This window comes from Hemicordylus capensis, chromosome 2, assembly GCF_027244095.1.
Source record: "Hemicordylus capensis ecotype Gifberg chromosome 2, rHemCap1.1.pri, whole genome shotgun sequence".
NCBI classification, from domain to species: Eukaryota; Metazoa; Chordata; class Lepidosauria; order Squamata; family Cordylidae; genus Hemicordylus; species Hemicordylus capensis.
The window spans coordinates 164,009,924-164,034,641 of NC_069658.1; the positions used below are offsets into that span (position 1 = coordinate 164,009,924).

Consider the following 24,718-nt stretch of genomic DNA (forward strand, 5'->3'; position numbering starts at 1 on the left):
GCGGCATGGCCCTGAACACCAGATGCTAGGGAACATCAACAGGGGGCGGGAGTGGTTCCCCTCTTGTCCCTGCCACTCTTAGGCTTCCCAGATGCACCTGGCTGGCCACTGCATGAGGCAAGATGCTGGACTGGATGGGCCTCTGGCCTGATCCACCCAGGCTTCTCTTCTCTTCTCCATGTGTCCTATTCTTTGCAGATCACAAGAGAAGCCCAGCAGCAGTGACCAGTGTGATTCCATCTCCATCACTTTCGCGTTGCCAGCCGACTTGTGTCAGACCCTGTAGTTTTGCTACCGTAGCTACATAACAGACGTCATGTAACCAGCGCAGCCAGATGCAACCAACACCTGCTATCTTGCTGTCTGTCATGCAACTTGCAAAGGCACAGGAGCCCTGCTGGAGTGAGAGGGTTGGTAACATTACCCACATGTCTTTCTTTCAGGTGCTGCGCCACTGCAGATGCTCTTGAATAAAAGGATGGGGAAGGGGGCATACACATACCCTGCATAGGGGAACACTTGACCTCAGAGCTCTAGGGATAGCAAACTGAGCTTCAAGGACCACTTGATGATCGTGAAGGATGTCCTTCCATGCCATGGTCCGTTGGCACCTCTAAAGTGCCCCCTACAGGTGAGCAAGCTTCCTGCTCCTTCCCGTTTCCCCCCACCTCACCATCACCTGATGATCGTGAAGGATGTCTTCTCATGCCATGGTCTTGTGATACATTTCCAGTGCTCCCTGCAGGTGGGCAAGGTGCCAGTTGAGGCCAACTAGGTGTCTGTCCAGGTCCTGTGGCTGTTGCTGAAGACCTGCACGTCAGCTCAGGGCATGCTGCACATAGCGGATGTGACTAATGAGCTTGCTTTGTGCTGTGCTCACCCTGAGCACTATTCTTCCTCCTCCTCCTCCTCCTCTTATGCTGGACTGCTATAAGATCCCAACTACATTAGGCTGGTGTCACATAGATGCTGGCCTAACTAGGGTATAGGATTGCCTGCTGAGAGGTCCAGAAGCTGAATGCCCATTCGATGCATGCCTCCCTTCTTACTGTACCTTGTGCCGATGCCATTTTTAAAATCAGTTGGAGTGTACTGTTTTTCCATGGTGCTGTGCCCCTCAATTTACTTGTTACAGCGGCTGCTATATTAAGACACGGTTTTGTACATTGCCTTAGTACTATGATTGTTTTGTCTTGGTTTTTATCTGGTGGTGTTCTTGTTATGGAGAACACAAATGAAGAATTGCATCTTCTTTAGTAGTGAAGAGGCATTTGTGGCAGGTGCAGCAGCTTCTGCTTTCTGGCAGGACAAGTCACATATGTTGAAAGTCCTTCTCCTGCACAACCTTGGGACGGGGGACCTCTCTGCCTCTGCATTTGGTCATCCAACCCCAACCCCCAACATCAACTCCTTGCCAATGTGATAATATTCATTGTGGGCCGTTCCGAGGTTACTCAGATGCTACAAGAATCAGAAGAGGAGGCAGATGGGAAATGGCAGAGTGAGGAAAGATGGCAGAAGTGATGGGAAGAAAAGTGAAAGCTGGATGGTGCCAGAAGTGAGGGTGGATGGGGGAAACGCTATCCCCTAACCTTGGATCTCAGGCGTCAACAAGGTGTAGGAAGAAATCTCCCTCCCACGCACATTGATTTCCCTGAGTGCTTCCCCTTTCTCCATAGAAGTCAAGGATGTTGTTTTCACTCCATCAACTTATATCGATTAAATAAAAGATTCAGAAATCCGAGGAGCTGATGGTTATACAGGACATACCAGTATCCATTACAGACCCTCACAGCCTCCGCTAAAGCCAGAAAGCCATTGGCCCAGAATCCAGTAAAATCTATACCACTGCTGATGAAGAGAAGCTCACACAGAATTTTTTTAATTAACCAAAGAGTTGGTAAAAGAGGACATTCTTACAGAAAAGGGCATTGACTAGTACTACTACTAGCTTGTTCTCACTTTCTCACCCACCCCCCCAAAAGCTGGCTTTTCCACAGACACAAGGGCCTCTTAGACATTTTTCTAGGTCATTGTTGCTAATTTTAGTCACTGGATTTGAAGATGGAAGGATTTAGCAAACATGTGCTTTTAGGGTTTATATGAACAAACAATAAGCTATCCTTTCCTTAAAGTGGAGTTATCTCCAAACCATTCTTATTTATATATTACAGTTTGCTACTTCTGCTTGTAATGTGCACATCTCCTTTAGTTACTTTTGCAGTCCTGAGCACCTCATAACATTAGACCTTTGTCAGACTGCTACTTGGAACTCTTCTACCTCTTTTTATTTTATTTTATTTTATTTTATTTTATTTTATTTTATTTTATTTTATTTTATACCACCCTTCTAGAAATGGCTCAGGTCAGTTTACATAGAGAAATAATAAATAAGATGGATCCCTGTCCCCAAAGGGCTCACAATGTAAGAAGAAACATAAAATAGACACTAGCAACAGTCACTAGAGGGATGCTGTGCTGGGGGTGGGTAGGGCCAGTTACTCTCCCCCTGCTAAATAAAGAGAATCACCATGTTAAAAGGTGCCTCTTTGCTCAGTTAGCAGGGGCCATTTTATTAGACATAAAATCAGCAGCTTTGCCTCAGCCAAAGCCTCCTTCATACAAAGAGTATCACAGCAAGTTACGTGGAGGAAGTGATATGGAAGCCCCATCTGGATTAATGAGATTGCTGCTAGGAGGTATGCTTTCTCAGGTTCTCCTTCTGAATGACAATGGAGCATGGAACTTATTGTGAAAGTTCTTTATGCTCAGACAGAAGAGGGCATTCAAGCACATCTAAACTAAGGCTTACATTGGCACTTAAGGACAGTGGCTGACACACAGAGTAAGGATGCACCATTGCTATAAGAGAAGAGTTTAACATAACTTCACAACTAACTGCACCAGTACAGCAGGGAAGTGGCAATTTCTGACACTCTTCCCTTCCCCAGGAAGCCCTCTTTGCCACCTGAAAATATGCCCCTGAGGGCTGTGCAACCCTCGGGGCATATTTTCAGGTGGCAAAGAGGGCTTCCTGGGGAAGGGGAGAGTATCAAAAATTGCCACTTCCCTACTGTACTGGTGCCGTTAGTTGGGGAGTTTTGGGGTGGCACAGAGGGTTTCCTGCAGGAAGGGGAAGGCATCAAAAATTGCTGTTTCCCTGCTGTACCAGTGGAGTTAGTTGAGAAGTTCTGTTAGGCTGCTTTCTCTCTGCACCAGTGCATCCATGCTCAGTACATCATGAGTAACTTTTCATTCATTTCAGTGAGATTACTCATAAGAAATTTAGCCTGGCTATCGACCGCCATATTGAGAGATTTCCCCTTAGAGCAGGTGGAACCTTGTGGACGACCCTTTCCTTCTTATTATTTGATGCAGTTATAACCAGTTGCGTTTTGACTCTTTTTAAAATATTAGTTTGGGTGTTTTCAATCAGCTACAGTACTTACAAAACTGAGAGGGCTACCCTCCCCCTGTCTCTGTAAGAGAGAAGATACAAGCCCCAAGCTCTGCCTCCAGCAACTGGACAGAAAGAGTCATCCTCCTCATAACAACTGTGTTGAGCAGAAGGAACCTTCACAGGAAGATCCAAGTTCCCTTTATGGGCACTGAAGATTGAAATCAGCTGCATTTCTAAATATCCCATTGGGAAGTGCTCAGGCCACACCTCCTTTGTGAACTCTGCCCAAGCTTCAGTTGGGTCCTCCTGGTGGCCAGCTACGTGGTACTATCTGGGCTTAAGTCCAAGGCCTTCTGTCCTTCATTTACACAACACAGTGACATTTTTCATCCTTGCAAACTACTGGCTGCTGTTATATAAATAGAAGTCAGATATTAGCTTTCTGTGTTTCAGGGGCAGAATCGATCAAACAAAACTGTTTTCCATCTATAAATGCTTTCCACATTCTCTATAGCCATCTCTTCTGATGGGTTGGATCAGGGTTGATCTGATTTAATTGGACCAGTCCTTCAGGGCAGGCCGATGCGCCAAGTCCAGAGCGGAGGGTTGGACTAATCACCAACCCTAATTGGTAGACCTGCATTCCCTGGAAAAAGCTCCATTCTGAGGCCTGTTTTTCCAGCAAAACAGGCCTCAAAATGGCGTGTGAATCAACCAGATTGATTCAGGTCAAATTGGGGGTGATTCTCATTGACCCTGAATCGGGCCCTCTATTTTGAGGGTGATTCAATTCGAGGTCTAATTGATTCAAAGTTGAATTGAATTGCACATCCTAATGAATATGTTCTGTTAACTTTTGGTTTCGTTTTCTATTCCCCTCCTCTATCCCTTGCGTTTATATCCAGTCTCCTCCTCGCTCAGATCTATTCCATCCCCCAAATCCTTTATTCATTCATTGGCCTTCTTTAGCCCAATTCAGACATTATGCTGTACAAGTGTGCAGATATCTGTACACTTGTACACATGTTTGTGTGAATTACTGTACCTGATTTCATTTTAAAAGTGAACCTGGATACAGGCCCTTCAAATGCATGGTACAGATAGCAAGTCTACTGCTATACATGTGTTAAACATGCTGTTATGATTAACATTCATTATATCTTTGATATCATATATACACACACACACACACACACACACACACACATATATATATATATATATATATATATATATATATATATATATATCCAATTTAAATGAAAACATCTGATTATTTTTTAAACACCATTGATTTTTATCAGCCCTGGGTTAGAATTAAAATGTACAACCTTTTGGCTCATGTAATGGTTATGAAATCATGCACTTTCCCTGTTTCCAAGTGTTACAACCTAGAATTCCTATCTGGCCTTTTAAAAGTTATAAAGCTAAGATGTGGCTGCTGTTCCTCCTCTCTGCAAAAAGGATATATAGTGGTGGTAGATACACATTAGGACCATGGCACATGGAGAATGTGCTTTCCCCTGTGCTGTTTTCCTACCAAAAATATCCTCTTCTTCCCAAAATGCCTATTTGCCCTCCAAGCAACTCTGTGCAGCATGATAATTTGCAGAATAAAGAAAAATGAGTTAGACATTTTTCACATACCCTAAAGCCCATGTCGTGTTGAACATTTGTACAACAACAGGCGTAGATGGGCACACAGGTACCGTTATTCACATACTATGTTGAACACAGACACAGCAGTACATTTCCAATCAGTGCCATGTGGTTGAGTTGGCCTGTACCCAGGTTCACCTTTGAAATAAATGCAGGTACAGTCATTCACAGAAAAATATGTATAAGACACCTGTACACATGATGTCAATATAATGTCTGAATAGGGCTCCAGAAAATGGAAGATCTCTTAAAGGAGATGCTTGCTCTGATCTAGAACCAGTCCAGCCTCAGAAATGTGTTTACCCTTGACTAGTTCCAAGATGTGGATGCGGCTGTGCATACAATGCACACCTGACTGAAAGTAATGCAGTGTGGATATAGATGACATTCAGAAGCATATCTGACTTATGCCTGTGGTTCTTGATCCAGCAAGTAATATATGTGCAGAAACCCAGGTGTGGATTTCTTCAACCTGATCAAGGTGAGAATTTTGTGAATAATTTCTAGTGAATTATTATCTGCCCCATGAACCCACAAGACTTGTGATTTCTTCTACTTGGAATATTTTTCTTAACTTGCAGTTTAATTTGTTGGCAGGATGAAATGTGTCCGCTATGTGTTGTTTTTGCACAAGTATTCCTGTTATGGGAGCTGTATACTGATAATTTATCTGTTATTTATCTGTATTAATGTGGAATTGACAGAAGCATACTTTATTATTTTAGTGCAAGTAGAGTTTTATTTTTGCTTAGTTTCTCCAAAGTTGATCTATTTTTAATTAAATAATTTGTCAAACTGTGTGTAATAGAAGTTCTCCTTAGTTTTCCTTTGAGATGAACAATTTTTTAAAAATGCAATCAAAAGAATATGGAATAGCAACAAGAATTCTGGTCGAGGGGAACCTGGTTTTCAGAGCAATCAGAACTCAGGGCATATGAAATTGAGGGTACTTGGATAAATGGCAAATTATGAAAACCACATCTTGGCTTTTAGCCACATGAGGGAGCTCTAAGACAGCTTTTTTTCATGACTGTCTGAAAATAAGGTGATGGTAGCCTAAGGGACTTCCCCAACAACATATTCAGAGGGTATTTCCAGATATGGGTTTATTCCAACACAAACACTGATTTTCCTAACACCAATTTTTGGAGGGAGAGGATCCAGACGGTATGCTTCACATCCTGTAATTCTTGCCAATCTGTGAAACACTAGGGTCTTTTCATTACTACATTTATTTGAACTTGATAATCAAAGTGGAAAAAGTTGTGCAGGAAAAGGTGCAGGAAAAGGGCAATAGAACAACCTGTAAAAAAGGGGGTTACCTGCATAGATGGGGACATGTAGGAAAGTTGGTTCCCATGGGTACATCCTGCATGCCCCCTTTCTTCTGCACTTGAAGAATGCACTTCTCTTCCAGTTCTCATTTTGCACAGTCCATTTTACTGCAGTTATTATTGCAATTCACTCTGCATGGGGCTGCCCTTGAAGACAGTTGGGAAGGTTGAACTGCCACAAGGATGCTCATGGGTTCAAGTCACTTCACTGATCACCAATCTGCTTCCAGGCTAGTTTCAAAGTGCTGGTCTTGATCTTTTAAGACCCCATATGGCTTGGGGCTGGGGACTGGGGTATCTGTCGGACAGCATTCTCATACACAAATCTGCCAGGGCCCTTCATTCAGCACTTTGGACCCTGCTTGCAGCCCTGCCACTGACTGAAATGTGGTTGGTGGGGACTAGAGACCTGGCCTTTTCAGCCCCTTGGCTTTAGAACATCTCCCCAGAGGAGCTTCACCATGCTCCCTTCTCTCAGGGTTTTAAATAAGCACCTGAAAATCTATCTTTTTAGTGAGACTTTTTAGTGTCTTATCTGCAGCTATGGTTTTTTAAATTTATTAATTCATTAAACTCTTAATTTTCAGCTTTTAAAACTGGTTTTAACTGGGTCCTGTTCTTGGTTATTTTATAAATGTTATGCTGTTCTATTATGTTTTATCCTGTTGACTGTTTTACTATTTTTGTCAGTCACCCTGAGCAGTATTGCACTGGAAGGGTGGGATATAAATATTTTAAATGTTTATTTTTTTTAAACCGAGGCCGGTGTGAGCAATATTATACTCTTCCAGCCCTCCCCACCCTTTAAATTTCATTTACTTTTTTTTTTTTTTTTTGGCATGTTTGTGCTTGGTTTTTAGGTGGGAAAATCTTATACCACTCCTGAGATTGCACACACACTCTCTCTCTGTCTCTGTCTTTCCAGATGGAGGTCTTTTTTGTGTGAACATCCACTAGCTTATGCAAAAACTGCATAGGCAGTCATAGATGGGTGGTCTATACATAGCAGTTCTTGCACTAGCTCAGTAGCCCCATGGGGCAGGGATTCCCAATCAACTGCTGAGAGCCCCAAATCTCATCAGCTGTATTCTACCAAAGACAGCCACATGGCTCTGTGGTTGCCAGGAGTCGACACCGACTGGATGGCACCCTCATTTCTCCATGACCTTTTCCAGAAAGGAAGTGCAGCAGTAGAAGCATCTGCACAGAGCAAGGGAGAGAGCTCCTAGCTTCTCCTAGCTGTCTGCTGCTTCCACTTTCCTGTGTGCTGTATTATAATATTAGATAGGTTGAAAAAGCATACATAATTATTTGCGGGGAGGTAGGATTGAATTTAATTATCAAAGCAGGGGTGCAGGCCTGGGCCCCAGGTCTTTTAAGTACCTAGTGACACCCTGCACTGGATCAATCAATTATTTTCTGTTTGCACTAGGGGGGAATATTGTGGGTTGGGGTCCCCCCGATTAAGTGTAATGTGTTTTGTTTTTAAAATATTTGTTGTTGTTGAACACTTTCAGTTTAGCAAACTTCTGGTAAAAATCAACAGTCATGGTGGAATAAACCAACATGGTCATGTTGGAAAGACTCTCTGTGTCCTTACAAATGATTGTCATTTTCTTTTATTCAACGTTGCAGAGAAGCAGGACCCATTCTAAACCACATCAAAGGGGAATTAGAAACATGGTTTCCATCTGACTGCTCGAAGATCACAAAGATTTAAATGGTTAAAAAGGACATTTACTGAATCTTGGATTCAAAAGCACTGCCAACGTAATTTTTCCAAGCATTCCTAACCTTTTCATTTCATTCTTCTTATAGCACCACTGTTGTGATATGCTAAACACAATCAAATAGTTGATTATCTCCACACTGTTTGCAGGATTTAGACAGAGGATCTTGGGAGGGAAGCAAAATGTTTGCTTATACTGCAGCATTTTGTATTGTAGTGGGCTTTTGTTGTTCAAGGAAATCATAGCTGATCTGATAGATTTATGCTACCTCAACAAGTCTGATATTCTCTTTTTTATGTCAGCTAATAAGCTGTTCTTCAAATTGAGGCAAATGTGAATATTTATATGCAAAGGGCAGAGGTGAGATATGTGGCATCAACATTTTGTTACCAAGTATACCAGGACAGGTGTGAATTTTTTAAATTAACCCTGACAAAAAGCTACATCACTAAAATCTGGTCAAACACGTTCAGGCAAGATGTATAAGTAGAAATTGCATTGGGATAAAATTTTACCCCCACCATTAAAATGTGCTCATGGTGTTACCCTATATGGAAAGCAGCAGCCCCACTTACACCTGGGGTAGCATGTTACCCTGGATAGTTTTTCACCCACAGAGACCAGGTCATTCATAGTAACTGTTCTTTGTGTGTGTGTGTGTGTGGGGGGGGGGGGTTATCATGTACTGAGCTGCCAGCGAGTGTCCTAAAAGGACAGCATTGGAGAACCAGAATCCTCTGAGTTACTGTACAAGGTGTGCATCTGGGGTATGAAATGACTCCATACAACCCACTGAATACTTGAAAGGGTCCCAAGGACACAAAGATTTTGACCGGGGTGTCCCACATTCAGACCCAGTACTGTAGTGAGGGACGGGCATGGAGCGATATTGCGAATCACAGAGGTGCCTATTGGCTGTAGCCAATAGTGAGTGGAGATTGGCTGTATTATTCTTTTGCCTGGGTAGCTGGCTGATTTCAAAGCAGTGTGACTTGATGCTGCCCAGAGCTTACAGTGAGGCCTCTATCCATTTCCAGATGTTTTCATTACAGATCAGCTGCTGGCTATTATCACCACTTAGATCTGTCCTGCAGTAAACAAGAGTGGAGCAGCAGATAGTCTTGGGCCTGGATGAGGGAGACTTATTTCAAGTCATCATAATGGCCAGTCCTGCCTCACAGGGACTGCTGAAAGGACTCCAGAAGAAGCATTGGTCTAGCAAAGCAAAGGTCCCCAAAATGTTCTTGTGTCTTTTACATGTCATGCAAAAAGCAGTCCTACACTGCCCCTAATCCAGGGGCGTAGTTAGGGGAGAGGGGGCCCGTGTTCATCCCTCTCTCTGGCGGCCCCCCAGAGTGAGGAAGATAATGAAGAAAATAGGGAGGGGTGGAGCTGGAGGGCCCTCTGGAGCTGGGGGCCTATGTTCTTTGAACCCTTTCGCTCAATTATAGCTACGCCCCTGCCCTAATCACATTTGGGTGGGTGGAATCAGCAACGGAGACGATGAATGTAGCAGAAAAGAAAAAGGGAATGTTGGGCAATTCCACACATAGGGATTGCAACACTGAGCCCCTGGTGGCGCAGTGGTAAAACTGCTGCCCTGTAACCAGAAGGTTACAAGTTCGATCCTGACCAGGGGCTCAAGGTTGACTCAGCCTTCCATCCTTCCGAGGTCGGTAAAATGAGTACCCAGAATGTTGGGGGCAATATGCTAAATCATTGTAAACCTCTTAGAGAGCTCCGGCTATAGAGCGGTATATAAATGTAAGTGCTATTGCTATTGCTATCAATGAAGTGCTTCACACAACATGTGTGAAGCGCCTGACGGGGTTCTGCAGCGAGAGCAGGCTTAGCCTGCTCTCCCCACAGACGAGCAGCTGCTTGGAGCTGGGTGGCCGGATCAGCTGCTCACAGGGCTGCCGGCTCCGTCACGGAGCTGGCAGGGATTGGGGGCCAAGCAGCCCCCAGAAGTTCCAGGATGCCACACGTGAGCACGTGGGGCATCCTGGAGAGACCCCCAAGCCCGGGAGGCTGCTTGTGTCACCGCGTGCCACGGTGACACATGAGCAAAAAAAAAACAAGGTTACTGGAGCAATCGCTTTGTTAAACCTGGTTTAAGGGGAGGGGGATTTAATGCAGCTGGCTGCCAGGAGCCGTGTGGCTCCCGTTGCAGCACACAATCGCCCCAAAGCAGGCTGGGCTCCCTTAGCCCGCTTTTGGGTGATCATGGGAATAGCCTCTGTGACTAATTTTGCAATCTGTTTGAGCAGTTGTATTACCTTGATGAGGCAACCATGTTGGCTCATTAAGAAAAATAAATCCAAATATAAATATGAGTGAGATACTTCATTAGGACTAACTAAAAGGTCACAACCTTTAAGCTGGTCCTAAAAAACGTGTTGCCCTACTGCTACTTTTGGATTTTTGACCATTTGTGAAGCAGTTTTTCCCTTGAGAAAGAAAAGTTCAATATACATTGGGAATTAAAGATATCTTTTTTTGGTCTACACACTCGTCCTGGTTCTGTTTTTGGGTTGCAGTTTCACACATACTCATTGCTCCATAGCACACTCACAGGCCAGCCCTGGTCATATGAATGTATTCTGGTTAGCACTGTCACAGGTGGTCATAAATTCATGGTTCAGAATATGAACCCTCACAGCAAACATCATGGTTCTGTGAATTCTTTTCCAGCTTGGATTGCAATGTTGGAGGTTTGCTGCAGCAGCAAGGGCAGGAAAGCCAACTCCCTGATGCCTGGTGAAACACTGCTGCGATGGCAGTGAATCGCGCACCAGTTAAGCGTAGCTTTGAGAATGCTTGACACTCACACAGAGAACTTAGGTGCCCTGAGAAAACTACGTTTCCCAGATAACCTGAATACTGCGTAGCAACATTCCAGCAGGCACCACACAAAGAAGGCCTCCTTAATAGCAGTGCCACGACCAGGCGAGGGTGGTGGAACATTCCCAGTGTGATATGGCCCAACATCGTCTTGGAATCAACTGAATTATTTCTCCATTTTCTCTTTTAAAAAACAGTCATTTGGACATAGCTCTTCTACAAACAAAACTAAAGTTGCACACCATATTTATCCAAATAGAAAATGACTCTGAATTTAAGACGGCCCCTCGAATCTAGTAGAAGTAAATATACTCAACAACTATATGCATAAGATATGTATCAGGACAGGTAGATGCAGTACTTTAGCTAACCTTGATACAGCCATACTTCTGGTATTTTAAGTTGCTTGATTTTTTATGCCTATATTTCTGTATTCTTAATAAAATTAACGAACTCCTATCCTGCTGTAGTCACAAGCAATTAGTCCTTAAGTAACAACGGATGGCTCCCAGCTATGGGGGCAAAGCACATCAAATAACATTTTGCCTCTGTTTTAGACATACCCTACATATCCTTAAAATAGTTCTGGAACTACAGTATTTGTTAGCTGTAAGAGCTGATAGTCTTGAGAGAAGGAACAAAGAGAGCTATAGGCTCCCCCCGCCCAATTAAGTACAACCACCCCTCCACTTAACTTTAGATTGTGCCTTTCTCACTCACAGCTGGGGAAGATTGACTGGGCTGCATCTATCAAGGTATTTACTGAGTAACCCATGATTCCAGAGTCTAAGTCTGAGTAAACAAAATGACTCCCTATAACGGAGCTCATCTTTTTAGACTGTACTGCTGTATGAACAGCTGGGTGCCAAATATACTTTGCATCCAAATATAGAAATATTTGGGTGCAAAATACTTGTGTGTTTTGTTGCAAGTTATATTGGTTGATAAATGTTTTATTAGCTTCCATTATGTTTTACCCCACTCTTCCTCCAAGGAGCTCTTCACAAGAACACTGCGAGTTGTGGGCAGGGGAGAGAAAGAAAGACTGGCCCAGTGAGCTTCATGGTTGAGTGAGGGGGTGAACCTCAGTCCTAACACTCTAATTAGAACACCATACTGACACCCTCTCTTATTGCAATCTGCTTTAGGGTTTCTTTTGTGGGGGAGCAGAAGCTTTTAAAATAAAAAATGTGAGCAGTGGTATGGTTTTGCTTGCTCCCATCTCTCCAATAAAGCATACAGTCATAGGAAAACAGCATGTGTAAAGCAGGGGAGATGCACCATGATATTTACATATGCACTTCCAGAGGTGTATCTAGGGAAAATAGCGCCTTGGGCAAGCACTGAAATTGCGCCCCCTGTCCAAACATTTGACGCCCATCTTTCAGATAACTTTACCGTAATATCAGCTCAAAAATACAAGTCAAGCTCATTAATCTTTTAATATTTCAAAAACTATTTAGCAGTGGACGTAGCCAGACCAAAAAATGCTGGGAAACTACAAATTTCAATATGCTGGGGCTCATGAAATACCCAAATACTATGTGGAGGTGTACTTGGAAAACTAAACAGAAGTGCCTGTTTAATTCTCTACTATGCATTGTAGCATCACTATTACACAAGTTTTAAAAATAAATGGAGAATTTGACTCTTCCCAGATACTCGGAAAATAATTAAAGGATATGCAGAGTAACCTGTATCGCTTCTTGGAATATATTCTAGTATTTCAGAAAGACCATTAAAATGAGAGAAAGAGAGCAAGAAAATCCCAGTGGGCCTTAATACTAAGGATTTCATGCTGATTCAGAGACAAACTCACCATTAATAGCCATGTTATTAAGACATCACATTTAACTCACTTATCACAAGAAGCAAAGTTAGAGCAAATGAATACAATCCTAGCTCATAAGCTTCAGCTCAGTATTCACAAGCCCCGATTCTCTGTACATAGTGCCAAACTGAATATGTGTACAGTGACTTATATTAATTTTTAAAAATTGTTTTACCTGTAGCCTCTTTGGGGGGCTTCCTAAAGGCTGGAGGGATCTGCAAAGGTTCCATCTTCCCCCGTTGGTCTCTAGGGCCTCGCAAGGACCATTTCAGTATGTCCAGTGTCAATTTTTAATTTTTTAAAAAACAAAATGGCTGCTGAAAACAAAATGGCCACCGCGCATGCTCAAATGGCCTCTGCGAGGCCTGGCATGGCCTTGGGGCTCACAGAGGCCATTTGAGCATGCACAGCGGCCATCTTAAAAATAAATTTAATGGTTTAAATGGTGCCCCCTTCAAGTGGCGCCCGGGGCACGTGCCCTGCCTGCCCTACCCTAGATACGCCCCTGCGCACTTCAGTACATAGGGTTACTCAGACCACAACACTCAGCAGCACAGTATGGGAGATGGGGTGGAATGTAGGAGTGCTGAGCATTTATTTATTTAGCTTACATGCCGCTCTTCAATATGTCTATTTCCAGGGCAGCTAACAAAATCAAAACAGCCAATAGTTGCAGCATAAAACCATCACAGGTGCTTGGCAGCGTTCTATTTTCTCCCCCATCTGTGTGTGGAATGAGTTTTGTTCTGGGCGGCAGGACCAAGGCAGTATGTGCACACATGGAATCAGAGTGGGACTCCTTCCTGATTCAACCTGAGCTGGATCTAAAATTAACTGAGCAGACATCAGAAAATGTGTGAGCATGTGCACATCTTAGAGGGAACAGTGGTGCTTGGCCCCAGGAGGGGAGGGAAGCACCTAGCTATGGTACCTCCTGATGGACTCTGAAGTCATGCGGATAGTGGCAGAACCTCTCAAACAGAACACCTTTCCCTTTTTATGCCTTCTGCTGGAAATTGAGAAGGCAACTGAACTTCTGCAACTTCAAGTCAGGACCAGAGACCTGGCAACCCCACAGGCATTTACTTCTCCTGAGCTTTATTCCAAGAAGTCTGGCTTGCAAAAGTTAGGGGGCAGCTCCTTGCTTATAGCTCAAGATCAACATTACATAGTTACTGACGTTTTCACAGCAAACAAAGCGAAACTAGTGGCACAATCTCATTCCCAACAACTTAGTGGGGAGCTGGGTGCTACATTTCCCCCAGGCATTTGTGAGCCTCCTTCCCTGATCAGCACCATACGACTATTACAATATCCCACTGTAATAACTTATTAAAGTAAAGTGATTAAGAGTAAAGTATTTTTAATATTTTTGCACCCATGCTTCAAGAACATCTCTCACAAACACGCACTACTTTCCCTTTGTTTATTTCTGGTCATTGTTGGCTGAAGGGACATGGGACAGACAGACATCTTACAAACAATACAAGCCACTGGGTACCAACTCTGGATTAACTGGGGAAAAAGAGCCAACACCCCTTCCTCAGCAAGGCAGCTGACCCTAGAACACCACTACAGATACTGGTCAGAGAACAGGTCTAACTAGCCTAATGGGAAGGCAGAAAGCCCTGTCCACAACCACAGGGAGAGTGAACAAGGCTTTACCTTTAGAAAAAGCTCTCAGCTAACCGATAAATGGCTTGGCAACAGTTGTGTTTAGCAGCAAAGTTGGACAACAGCAAGTGTGGGTGGGGGGACTGGAGGGTGAGGCTATTACACTCGAGTGCAGAAAGGGTGGGCACATTTTTTATTTTTTACAGTATTTGTTTCCTGTCCATGATGCCTCCCCGCCACCACCTTTTTTCTAGACTCCACAGATTGGGTTTCAGTGTTTTGCGTTGATGATGTCTACAAATTCAGGCTTGAGGGAGGCCCCACCAACGAGGAAGCCATCCACGTCGTGCTGGGAGGCCAGTTCCTTGCAGTTGCCACCAGTGACTGAACCTGATCAAGAAAAATACGATCAATTAGGACTAGAAGAAACAAGATTTAGCCCATGGGGTATGATTAACAAGATAACAGTATCATAACACTTCTGTTACTCTTAAAGCCACTGACGATAAGGGACAAGTAGCAGGGAGGGAGTACTTAAACTTTGTAATTGCCAAGTTACGTCTGCTACAAATGCCCCCTGGGGGTGGGCAATCTAAAGAAAAGTGGTAAGTGGGCAGAAGGTGAAGCACCACCTCCTTCCCTGTGCGGAATTCTTCCCTAAGCAGATTTGCTTTTTAAAGTCAGGCACCAGGACACTGTTGCATCTAAAGTGTGCAACATCTAGTTAGCCAATATGTGGGTGTCTCAGTCAGTCAGCTTTCAAAATATTCATTCTAGTCAATGGCAATGATAGCCTTAACAAGCTGGGACTAGGCTACCTTAAGGACCACCTTCTCCCATATGAACCTGCCTGGGCCTTGGGATCTGGCTCAGAGGTCCCACATTCCGGCCCACCACGAGCAGAGATTCAGCTGGAGGGTACTAGAACACACCTCCTCAGTGGCAGCACTTTCCCTATGGAATGTTCTCCTGTGAAGATTCATTTAGCCCCTTCTTTGGCATCTTTCAGACAAGGCATTTCTCTGAGACAAAGATTTTGGATCTATGCTGTTCTATTTAATGACTGTATTGCTAGAGCTGGTCTTGTGGTAGCAAGCATGACTTGTCCCCTTAGCTAAGCAGGCTCCACCCTGGTTGCATATGAATGGGAAACTTGATGTGTGAGCACTGCAAGATCTTCCCCCTCAGGGGATGGAGCCGCTCTGGGAAGAGCAGAAGGTTCCAAGTTCCCTCCCTGGCTTCTCCAAGATAGGGCTGAGAGAGCTTCCTGCCTGCAACCTTGCAGAAGCCACTACCAGTCTGGGTAGACAATACTGAACTAGATGGACTAAGGGTCTGACTCAGTATATGGCAGCAATGCATAGTGCTTTAGAACACTCAAAGCACTACACACACACACACACAGAGGTCAGTTTTGTCTTCACATGCAAAGAAGCAACATTTTCCATCCTCCAGTACAAGTCATCTCCCTTTTTGCCCAGGGTACATCAATTAGAAGCACGCTCTCCTTAAGAAGGCTCATCTGGCACCTACACTCATGTCCTTCTAAAACATCATTTGAATTGTATTTAACCAGTCTCCTGAGGATGTATTTTATTCTGATGCTCCTGCTGATTTTATCAATGTAGTTATTTTTATCGTTAGATCATTTTTACCCACTTTGAAACTGCTGCTCTGGGAATATTTTTTATTAAAGAAGTGGGATATAGGTGATATAAATAAAAGGAAGATGAGATTTGAACATGCACTCTCTCTCTCTCTTGCTATATCTATACCTGCTGCAGAACTGCAGTTCTGCTCACTCCAATAGCTCAACCCAAGCTTTGGTCCTTCCCATGCATGGATACGTTAACCACAATGAAAGCGTTAAGGAACTTTGCTCAATCAAAATTCTGCTGTGTAGACACCAGAAATATGCACTATTTCTAAGCACCCAACAAGCAAAAGCACAAGTTATCACCAAACTTGCTTCCTGTACTGGGAATGGAAGGCTCCATTTACCTCCATAGAGGATGCGAGTTGACTGTGCAACAGCATCTGACACATTGCTCTTCAGCCATCCCCTCAGCTTCTCATGGACTTCCTGGGCCTGCAGCAACACAAGAATCACATTACTGGAATCAAGGAGGGCCATCAGTTTAGGCATGTGTCCGAAAGAGTGACTTGCAGCGCAGGTACGTCTCATCCATCAAGATTGCCTTGCACAAAATGGAGATATGATTTGGAAACATGAATCATATCCATACCTGCTGTGGAGTTGCAGTTTTACCAGTTCCGATAGCCCAAACTGGCTCGTAGGCAAGAACCACTTTGCTCCAGTCTTTCACATTATCTGGTGACAAGAGAAGAGACAACAAACATTATTTGGGAGGCCAGGCACAGTGTTACCTACTGGGATGGGCAAGCAGAGGTCAGTGGCTGTTCAGGGACATACAGGAGTCTAATCCATCTTTGAGATCTTGAACAAGCGAATTTTACTTTTGCGAACATACCTATCAAACATCCATTCTACAGATCTTAAAGTCATTCAGTGGTCAATCAGATCAATAGCCCCTCTAATAAAGTAGCCCTTTCTATCAACCCAGACATAAACATACCCAGAAATCAAAGACATGAAGACTTGATTGGCTGCCAAAAGATGGAAGGACCCACTGAGTATAAGGCTACATGACATTTCCTGCCCCTAGCTCAACAAGTTATTTCAAACCATAAAACAAGTTGTGCAAGCAGCATTTTCCTTCTCCTCACTTTAGATCTACCTAAGTTTACATTCTGTTGGAATTTCCATAGTTTTTCTGAGGGGGCTTTGTTCTCTGGGAGTTTTTGATGCACAGGGAAGAATCAAGAACCTCATGTAAACATTTAAACGCACAACAAAAAGCCTGCAACATCCACCAGAAAGTTCCCAAGTGTTCTCTTACCAGCAATAGCCTTGGTCTGTGCAAACACCACCTTCTCTGTGATGCCAGCCTCTCGCTCATCCAGTTTCTCTCCAATGCAGGCGATGACACTAAGACCCTCCGCTAAGGCATGGGCCACCTTCTGCCCAGTGAGCTAAGAGAAGTACAGAAAGACAACATTAAAGGCCCATAAAAGCTCTCCAATTGCACAACCCAGTACTTTCCTTTCTGTAGGACAAATCCCAGCATTCCACACTCAGAAGATGGTAAATCCACAAGATCACCCACCTCATCTGATTCGCCAAAGACATGCCTCCTCTCAGAGTGTCCCAAGATCACCCAGGTGACTCCAACATCCTTTATCATGGCTGGGCTGGAAAGGAAGGAAAGAGGTCACACAATCTGACCTGGTCCAAGGCACCACCAGCGCTACTGGCCCCAGAATCCCAGCAGACTCACCTGATTTCTCCTGTGAAAGCACCCTTAGGCACCTTGTAACAATTCTGTGCTGCCACACCAATCTTGGCATCAAGCTTCTGGCGGGCAAACTCGAGGTAGATGGAGGGGGCACCACAAACAACCTCTGAGGACAAGAGAAGACCACCACATAAGGATGAAGCAGATGTCCAGGCTTAGCTACAGATTTTTCCCACCCCAGGCCCAACTTATCATTTAGTTGCTGCACACAGAAAAGTTATGATCAAGTTCCCTGTTTAGTCATGAACCTCACAGGGTAACTGAACAAGCAACCACTCTCTCTGTTGAAATTTAGATTGTAAGCTCCTTGGGGCAGGGACATGTCTTTCCACGACCCCAGTGGAACTCTGTAAAGGTAGGCAACCTTGGTCCTCCAGCTGTTGCACTACAACTCCCATCATCCCTAGCCACAATAAGTTGCCTACCTCTGCTGTAAAGCACCATCATTTACACTGATGGGTACCACAGAAACAAATAATAGTGTCACTTCCTCTAACCTATTTCACAAGATTGTTTGAGGATATTATGAGGTGACGGGAACATTATACCCTATCAATAATCTTCAGGTTATAGAAGCTTCAGGATTTAGCCCACGTAAAGACAGCAAGGTGCTGCTTTGGTGCACAAGGTTCTTCTTTTCCCAAGTCCCTAAATGTTACCTAACTTTGTCTGGGCCCCCACTGTTACTGCAGGGGGCATTTCCTTTTTCATTGAAATTGAACAATTAGAATTGAAAAGTAAGAGGTCCTGCCCCCTAAGCTTAGGGAACTTTAAAGGCACATGTCTGTGTCTAGGCTGCTGTTTGCTTTGTGATGGAGCCTTACCCTCCCAGTCATGCTACTGGTTGATGATACCTACAAGCCCAGTCTGTGGACAAATGCAGGCCACTTTTAATAGTCCTTTAACGGTCATGGCTTAACCCAAAGATTCTAAGAACAGGGCGGAGGGGAACAGTTTGACCAATTTAAGTCCACAAAGTGAATGTGTTTATTGTATATTCAAATAGGTATGTTTGTATTTGTAATACTGTGATGGCATAGCCTCCTACACAGAGCTCTGGAAACTGTTCTAGAGAAGATACCTCCTACCCAAAGAACCCTCAAGCAAGTTCTAATCTGTGAACATAGAGGATGCTGCCAAGATGAAACCAGAGCTTGTAGAGGGAATAAAGCGGTTAGCAAGGGGATTCTGAACAGGAGGACTGGGCAATCAAAGCAAGACTAATTCTCAAGCTTCTGTGGTTTGAGGAACCCGTAGACCTGCTTAGAGATTTTCCTTGTACCCCAGTGGTGCTGCTCTCAACCATGGAGGTTTCTCTTATCAGTCTGCCCATTCTTGTCTTGAAACCTAAGAAATCCATTTATGTGGCCACAGTATGCTTGGCTTCCTGCAGCCCAGAACAAAACAAGTTTTAAAAACACAAAACAGAGAGAAGATGCTACCAGGCAGGACTGCCAACTGACTAGAAAGACAGCCTATCCTGCTTTTGTGCCTTTAACAGCAGCTTGTTCTGAAGAAATCAGCAGGTGACACTTAGACAAACAGTATCATTGGCTCATATTTGCATATACAGTTGCAAACTGTAGTACCCAGCTATGGGGAAAGCAATTTAGGAGAACTAGGAAGCAATCAAGGCTGCTTCATTGAATCTGGGCACCGTTTACACTGGATTCCAAGCAACCTTTTTAAAAGGCTTGAGAGATTAGGGCAAAATCTATGTCTAAGGGCCTGTACAAACATAATAAGGACTTATCCATCCTTAGGCTGCTGTGGCAGGAGGAGTGTGATTCAGAGTCAGGGAGAAGGAAAAGGATGGTAGGTAAATATGGAGTTATATGGTGTAGGAGAAGCTAGGCTCTACTGCACCAAACACAGGAAAAGTTTCTCTGAAGTCTGGCCACAGTATTGCATCTATTGATTTCATGATGGTTCAGTCTGGATGGCTAAAAAGATTAGTTGTTCATCAGGTGATGGGCAGCAGGTTAACTTCATAGCAACCCGATTCCAATGCTGCCCAGAAACTCTAAAAGCTGTCTCGTTGGCAGGCCCTTTGTTGATCTATAATGGTCTTTGTTACTGCAGCTCTTATTATGAAGCCACCTCTGCCCAAGGGTCATGGCAGGCAGTACTTTTAAAACTCATTTTTGCAGAGAGAAGCCATTTATCAGCAGCAGTGGTACTCCAATCTTGTTTTTGCAAAAGAAAAAAAAAGCTTCATAAAGTTCATGTGCAAAAGAAAAAGAGGTGGCAGGGTTGGGACAGTAAAAGTCAGAATAGACCTGGGCTAGATGAACCAATAGGCTGATTCATTATAAGACAGCATCATACGTTCGTACACATTTTAGATAGCTGTAAAAACGGAGGGAAACCTAAGTGTGTGTGTACTGGCAAAGCTCAGGAAGCTGGCCTCATGGGGTCAGAGTACAAACAGGGTAACGGGCCAGGCCAGGCCTTCCAATCACAAGTGGAAAGAAACCCTTTTCTTCCATTCTAGGAAACAGGCTGTTGGGGGCAGAGGAGTGGAGAGGCCTTAGCATCTAGCCAGTAACTTCATTCTACAATATTTTATAAAGTGTTCTGTGTCAGAAGTCTTGTTTACTTGGCTGGCAAGCTATGGGTAAAGGCTGAAAACAGTCCATAACTATGATGCCACAGAGGCATTCCCTCCAAAGGGGGAAGGTGTCCAAGGACAGGAAACCTCCATTTGCCCACATATAGATTGATTGCCCACCTTCCTTCAAGCAGGCAGCATCAGACAGATAGGGGAGAGTATCTGGGGCAATCAACTAGATCACCCGCCCCCACATCATGCTTCACTCAGAGGTCCATTTCCTGACCTTTAGCAGACTACAGGGATAGAGTTTCCAACTCCAAGTACAGTCACTGGTATTTTTAAGCAGCTGCATTACTGCCTATATTTAGGATTCCATCTCTTCCAAACCCTTTGACATTTCTTCAGGATACCACTTCAGAAACAGCAGCCCCAGCCCTCCTGCACTCCACTTGCCCTTTCCGATTTGATAGACCAGCAGAGATCTGCCAGCTCAACCATTTGGCTCAGACATCTCTTTCCACTATTGCTAGCACTGCCATGTCCATGCTGGGATGGACCATCAGCCACAGAGTTATGCCAAACAGGACCAACACATGCAGACATATTGTCCTTGTTGCCCGAGATACAACCCAAGAAGGGGTTTGCTGACCCATGAGAGCATTCCATTCCCAGGCCTGGAATCCGGGGACAGGAGGAGGGGTTAGGCACCATCTCTACTCCCTTCCTTCGTCTCCCTCTCACTGATAAAATTTCTGCATGACCACCATACGGACTGAGCCGGCCCACCTCACTTAGCATCCTGTCTATTATCAGCAGTTTATTCATTCATTGATTTATTTATTGTTAAATTTATATATCACCTTTCATTAAAACAATCCCAACCAGATCCAATTAAGCCGCTCAGGGAGGTCGGTAAGCAGGGCACAATTGCCATCTCGACCCTTGCAGCTAGACCCCAGCAACTGGCAGGCAGGCAGCCTCTGAACGTGGGACACTGCCACAATTCAGACAAGAGACAAGGCCACAGGTGAGTCTGGTGGCTTCAGGGTTGAAGCCATGGAAGGGAGAGGGAGCCCGCTCAATATCCTTATTTCAGACCATGCCTTGGATCTTCATCTTTAAAGAAGGGAGATGGTTGACAAGCACATCACACTTCAAAGCCAACCCTCATTCTGCTGAAACCATTCCTCTAGAACTCTACTGTCAGCTTGTGTTTAGGGTTTCCCCTCTTTTGCACTGATTTACGGCCAACTCTCCACGACCACACGATTCCTGGGTCCAACAGACCCGAAGGGCAATGGGGCCGAGGCTGCAGGGAGAGTCTGTTCCCGGAGGCTCCAAGGAGTTGGGACGGAGGCCTTTCCCCCAAGGAGCCCACAGCCTCGCCTCTGGCTCACTTTGGTGTTTTGTTTTGTTTTTCAAACTGGCCCTGCTTAACAGTCCCAGAATCTTCTCCGGGCATGGGCAGAGCAGTAGCGTCACCGGCTGCTCGACTTTCTTGCAAGTCGGGCTGCTGTTCTTGCTCGAAGCGCTTGAAAGGTGGCGGCAACCCTACTTGCGAGAGCCGAGAGGCGCAGCTTCAGGGGGCTTTTGCAACTACAACCGCAGGAGGAGGAGGAAGAAGCGGCGGCAGGCGGCTGAGCGGGCCATGGAGTACGTGCAGGCGGGCACGCAGCAGGAGGAGGGACCCAGGGCCTGAGTCAGGCAAAGGCGGGCACCTCGCCGAGCCCGCTGCCTTTCAGGCACCGAGAGCCTCCTCCTTGCTCGCCTGCACGCAGCAGCAGCAGCCTCGCCTGCCAGATGCACCACACACAGCAGCCGGCCCCCAAACACAAGAGGAGGGTGATGGTGGCGATTCGCCCTTTTGCACGGATGCCGGGGAGGGAGGCGCAAGGAGGCAACGAGCAGCAGCAGGCCCCACAGACGTCGGCTAGCCCCGACTCATTAATCGGGGCCGTTTTCTGTGCTGGACAGAAACGACCCCGGGTAAACCTTGAGCAGGTCCTAAGGAAAGAGATCTCGGGAGATGGCTCCGGGGATGCGCTTCGCCTCTTTCTTGCGTGCTCCAACAGACCACCGGCCCGCCCAGCTCCCTTGAGCCACCTTCCCCGGAAAGCAACTCCACACGCTGACTGGGAAGCCAGCCCCAGTGAATCCAACAGGACTGGCTTCGAAGCAAGCGCGCACCTGGTCGCCGCCTCGCCCTCCCACCTTTCGCCCCAGGCAGCTGTGCGAACACCCTCGCCGCCTACAATTCCACCTCACCGGTGTCTGCGGGGATCTTAGCACCGTTGAGGGTCTGGATGAGCTCCCCGAGGCTCTTCTTGTCGCCATTCATTTTCCAATTCCCGCCTACGAAGAATTTCCTGGGTGCCATGATGATGACAGTGGTCGTGCCCGGCCCGCCCGCTTAGATGGTGCTAGAGGAGACAAGAAGGTCAGGGAGCGCAGCAGAGGAGACGGTTCCCAGGCCCCTTTATACTGTTGCGCGGGAGCCCCGCCCACCGCCGCGCTGACGTCACACACGCCCCGCCTCACGACTCATCCTTCCCAATTGCAGGAAATCTGGTGACCGCGGCAGAGACCGGGCAAGTTCGAAAAGTCTCCATAGATACAACAGGGGCAACGAGGTAGTGTTGCCAGGGCCGGATTAAGCTAGTGCGGGGCCTGTAGCATATGTTATAAAGGGGCCCTGAATTTTAAAAAATGCACATAAATATTAAAACATAAATTATTTACTTGCATAGTAAAGTAATTCATTTTTTTTAATTTGCTATATTTTGGAGTATGGGAGACCAAGCCACAAAACCAAGACCAAGCCACAAACTCACACTTACCACAACAACAGTGAACATTTATATACCATTTTTCAATCAAAATTCTCAAGGTGGTTTACATAGAAAAATAAAGTGTGAATAGATGATTCTCTGTCTCCAAAGGGCTCACACTCTAAAAAGAAAAGTGTGGTAGGCACCAGCAACAGCCACTAGACAGATGCTGTGCTGGGCCTTCTCTTAAAAGGCACATTTTATTTATTATTTATTTGTTTGTTTATTTGTTTGATTTCTATACCGCCCTCCCAAAAATGGCTCAGAGCAGTTTACACAGATAGATAAATAAATAAATAAGATGGCTCCCTGTCCCCAAAGGGCTCACAATCTAAAAAGAAACATAAGATAGACACCAGCAACAGTCACTGGAGGTACTGTGCTGGGGGTGGATAGGGCCATTTAGCAGAAAAGGGATATTTTATCTAACAGGGACCAAATAAAACAGGTAAAGTTTTAACTTTAATTCCCAGTTGGAAGCCAGGTGTGCGGGGCCCTAGAAAACACAGGGCCCGTAGCAAATGCTACATCCGCCTCTGAGTGTTGCGATACAGCAGCGAGGCTGCGAGCCTTGCATATGGTTCACATTTTTAGAACAAACAGTTTTGTATTTGTACGTATTTGTCCGGAAAGCACAATGCTGTGCCAGCTAGGAAGAAATCATGAAGATGAAGCAAAATTACCTAAAGGATATCAGATTTTCTTTTCTTTTCTTTTCTTTTTTACAAAGGAAATATTTTAGCCTGGATCATTGTAGAGGTGCCAGGCCTGGGTGGCCTAAACTGCCATGCTGGGCCAGGGAAGCCAGTGATTGTATTATTTGAAGGTTCTCTCTAAAACAGCGTACAGATCAGCTGTTTGTGGCAAGGGCTGGAAAATCTATACTTGTCACTGTCAGAGCATGTGTAAAAGGCCCTTTCCCACCGACTCCAGCACTTTAGTATAGGTGAACATGGGAGGAGAGCTGGTCTTGTGGTAGCAAGTATGAATTGCTACCACAATTCATGCAGAATCTACCCTGGTTTGCATTTGAATGGGAGACATGCGTGGTCACTGTAAGATATTCCCCTCCCCCCGGGGGATGGGGCATACTTGCAGAAGATACCAAATTCTCCCTGGAAGAAGCTTGCTTCTCCAAGATAGGCAGCTCCAATGCATGGTACCAACTTGATTTTGAAATGCCCCCCCCCACACACACACACACTTTTAAAGTGTTTTTAAGAGGAGTGCACAGAGCAGAGTGAAGTCAAAATCATCAATCTGAAAGATTTGGAGAAGCCGCTGCCAGTCTGTGTACTGTAGATAGTATTGAACTAGATGTACTGATGGTCTGACTCAGTATAAGGCAACTTATGTTTCTAATGATGATGTCATTCTCTCCCTCTTTCCCACAAATATATTATTATGCTCTCTCTCTTCCCAAACTGGGACAAGGAGGGCAGGTAGGTAAGCAAGTCTCCATTCCTGCCTAGGGTACAGCATGCATAGAGGCACAATTTATTTATATTTATTTATTTGATTTCTATACCACCCTTCCAAAAATGGCT

The 24,718-nt window shown here is 45.0% G+C and overlaps 1 protein-coding gene across 1 annotated transcript; it reads right to left on the reverse strand.

Moving 5' to 3' along the window:
* Positions 1 to 14,588: 14,588 nt before the first annotated feature.
* Positions 14,589 to 22,810, reverse strand: TPI1 (triosephosphate isomerase 1). Its single transcript, XM_053290853.1, has 7 exons — positions 22,609 to 22,810; positions 17,772 to 17,895; positions 17,601 to 17,685; positions 17,334 to 17,466; positions 16,659 to 16,744; positions 16,414 to 16,501; positions 14,589 to 14,802 (listed from the first exon to the last, which is right to left on the reverse strand). The coding sequence occupies exons 1-7, from the start codon at positions 22,718 to 22,720 to the stop codon at positions 14,684 to 14,686; spliced, it is 747 nt and encodes a 248-aa protein (XP_053146828.1). The 5' UTR covers positions 22,721 to 22,810; the 3' UTR covers positions 14,589 to 14,683.
* Between the last annotated feature and the right edge of the window lie 1,908 nt (positions 22,811 to 24,718).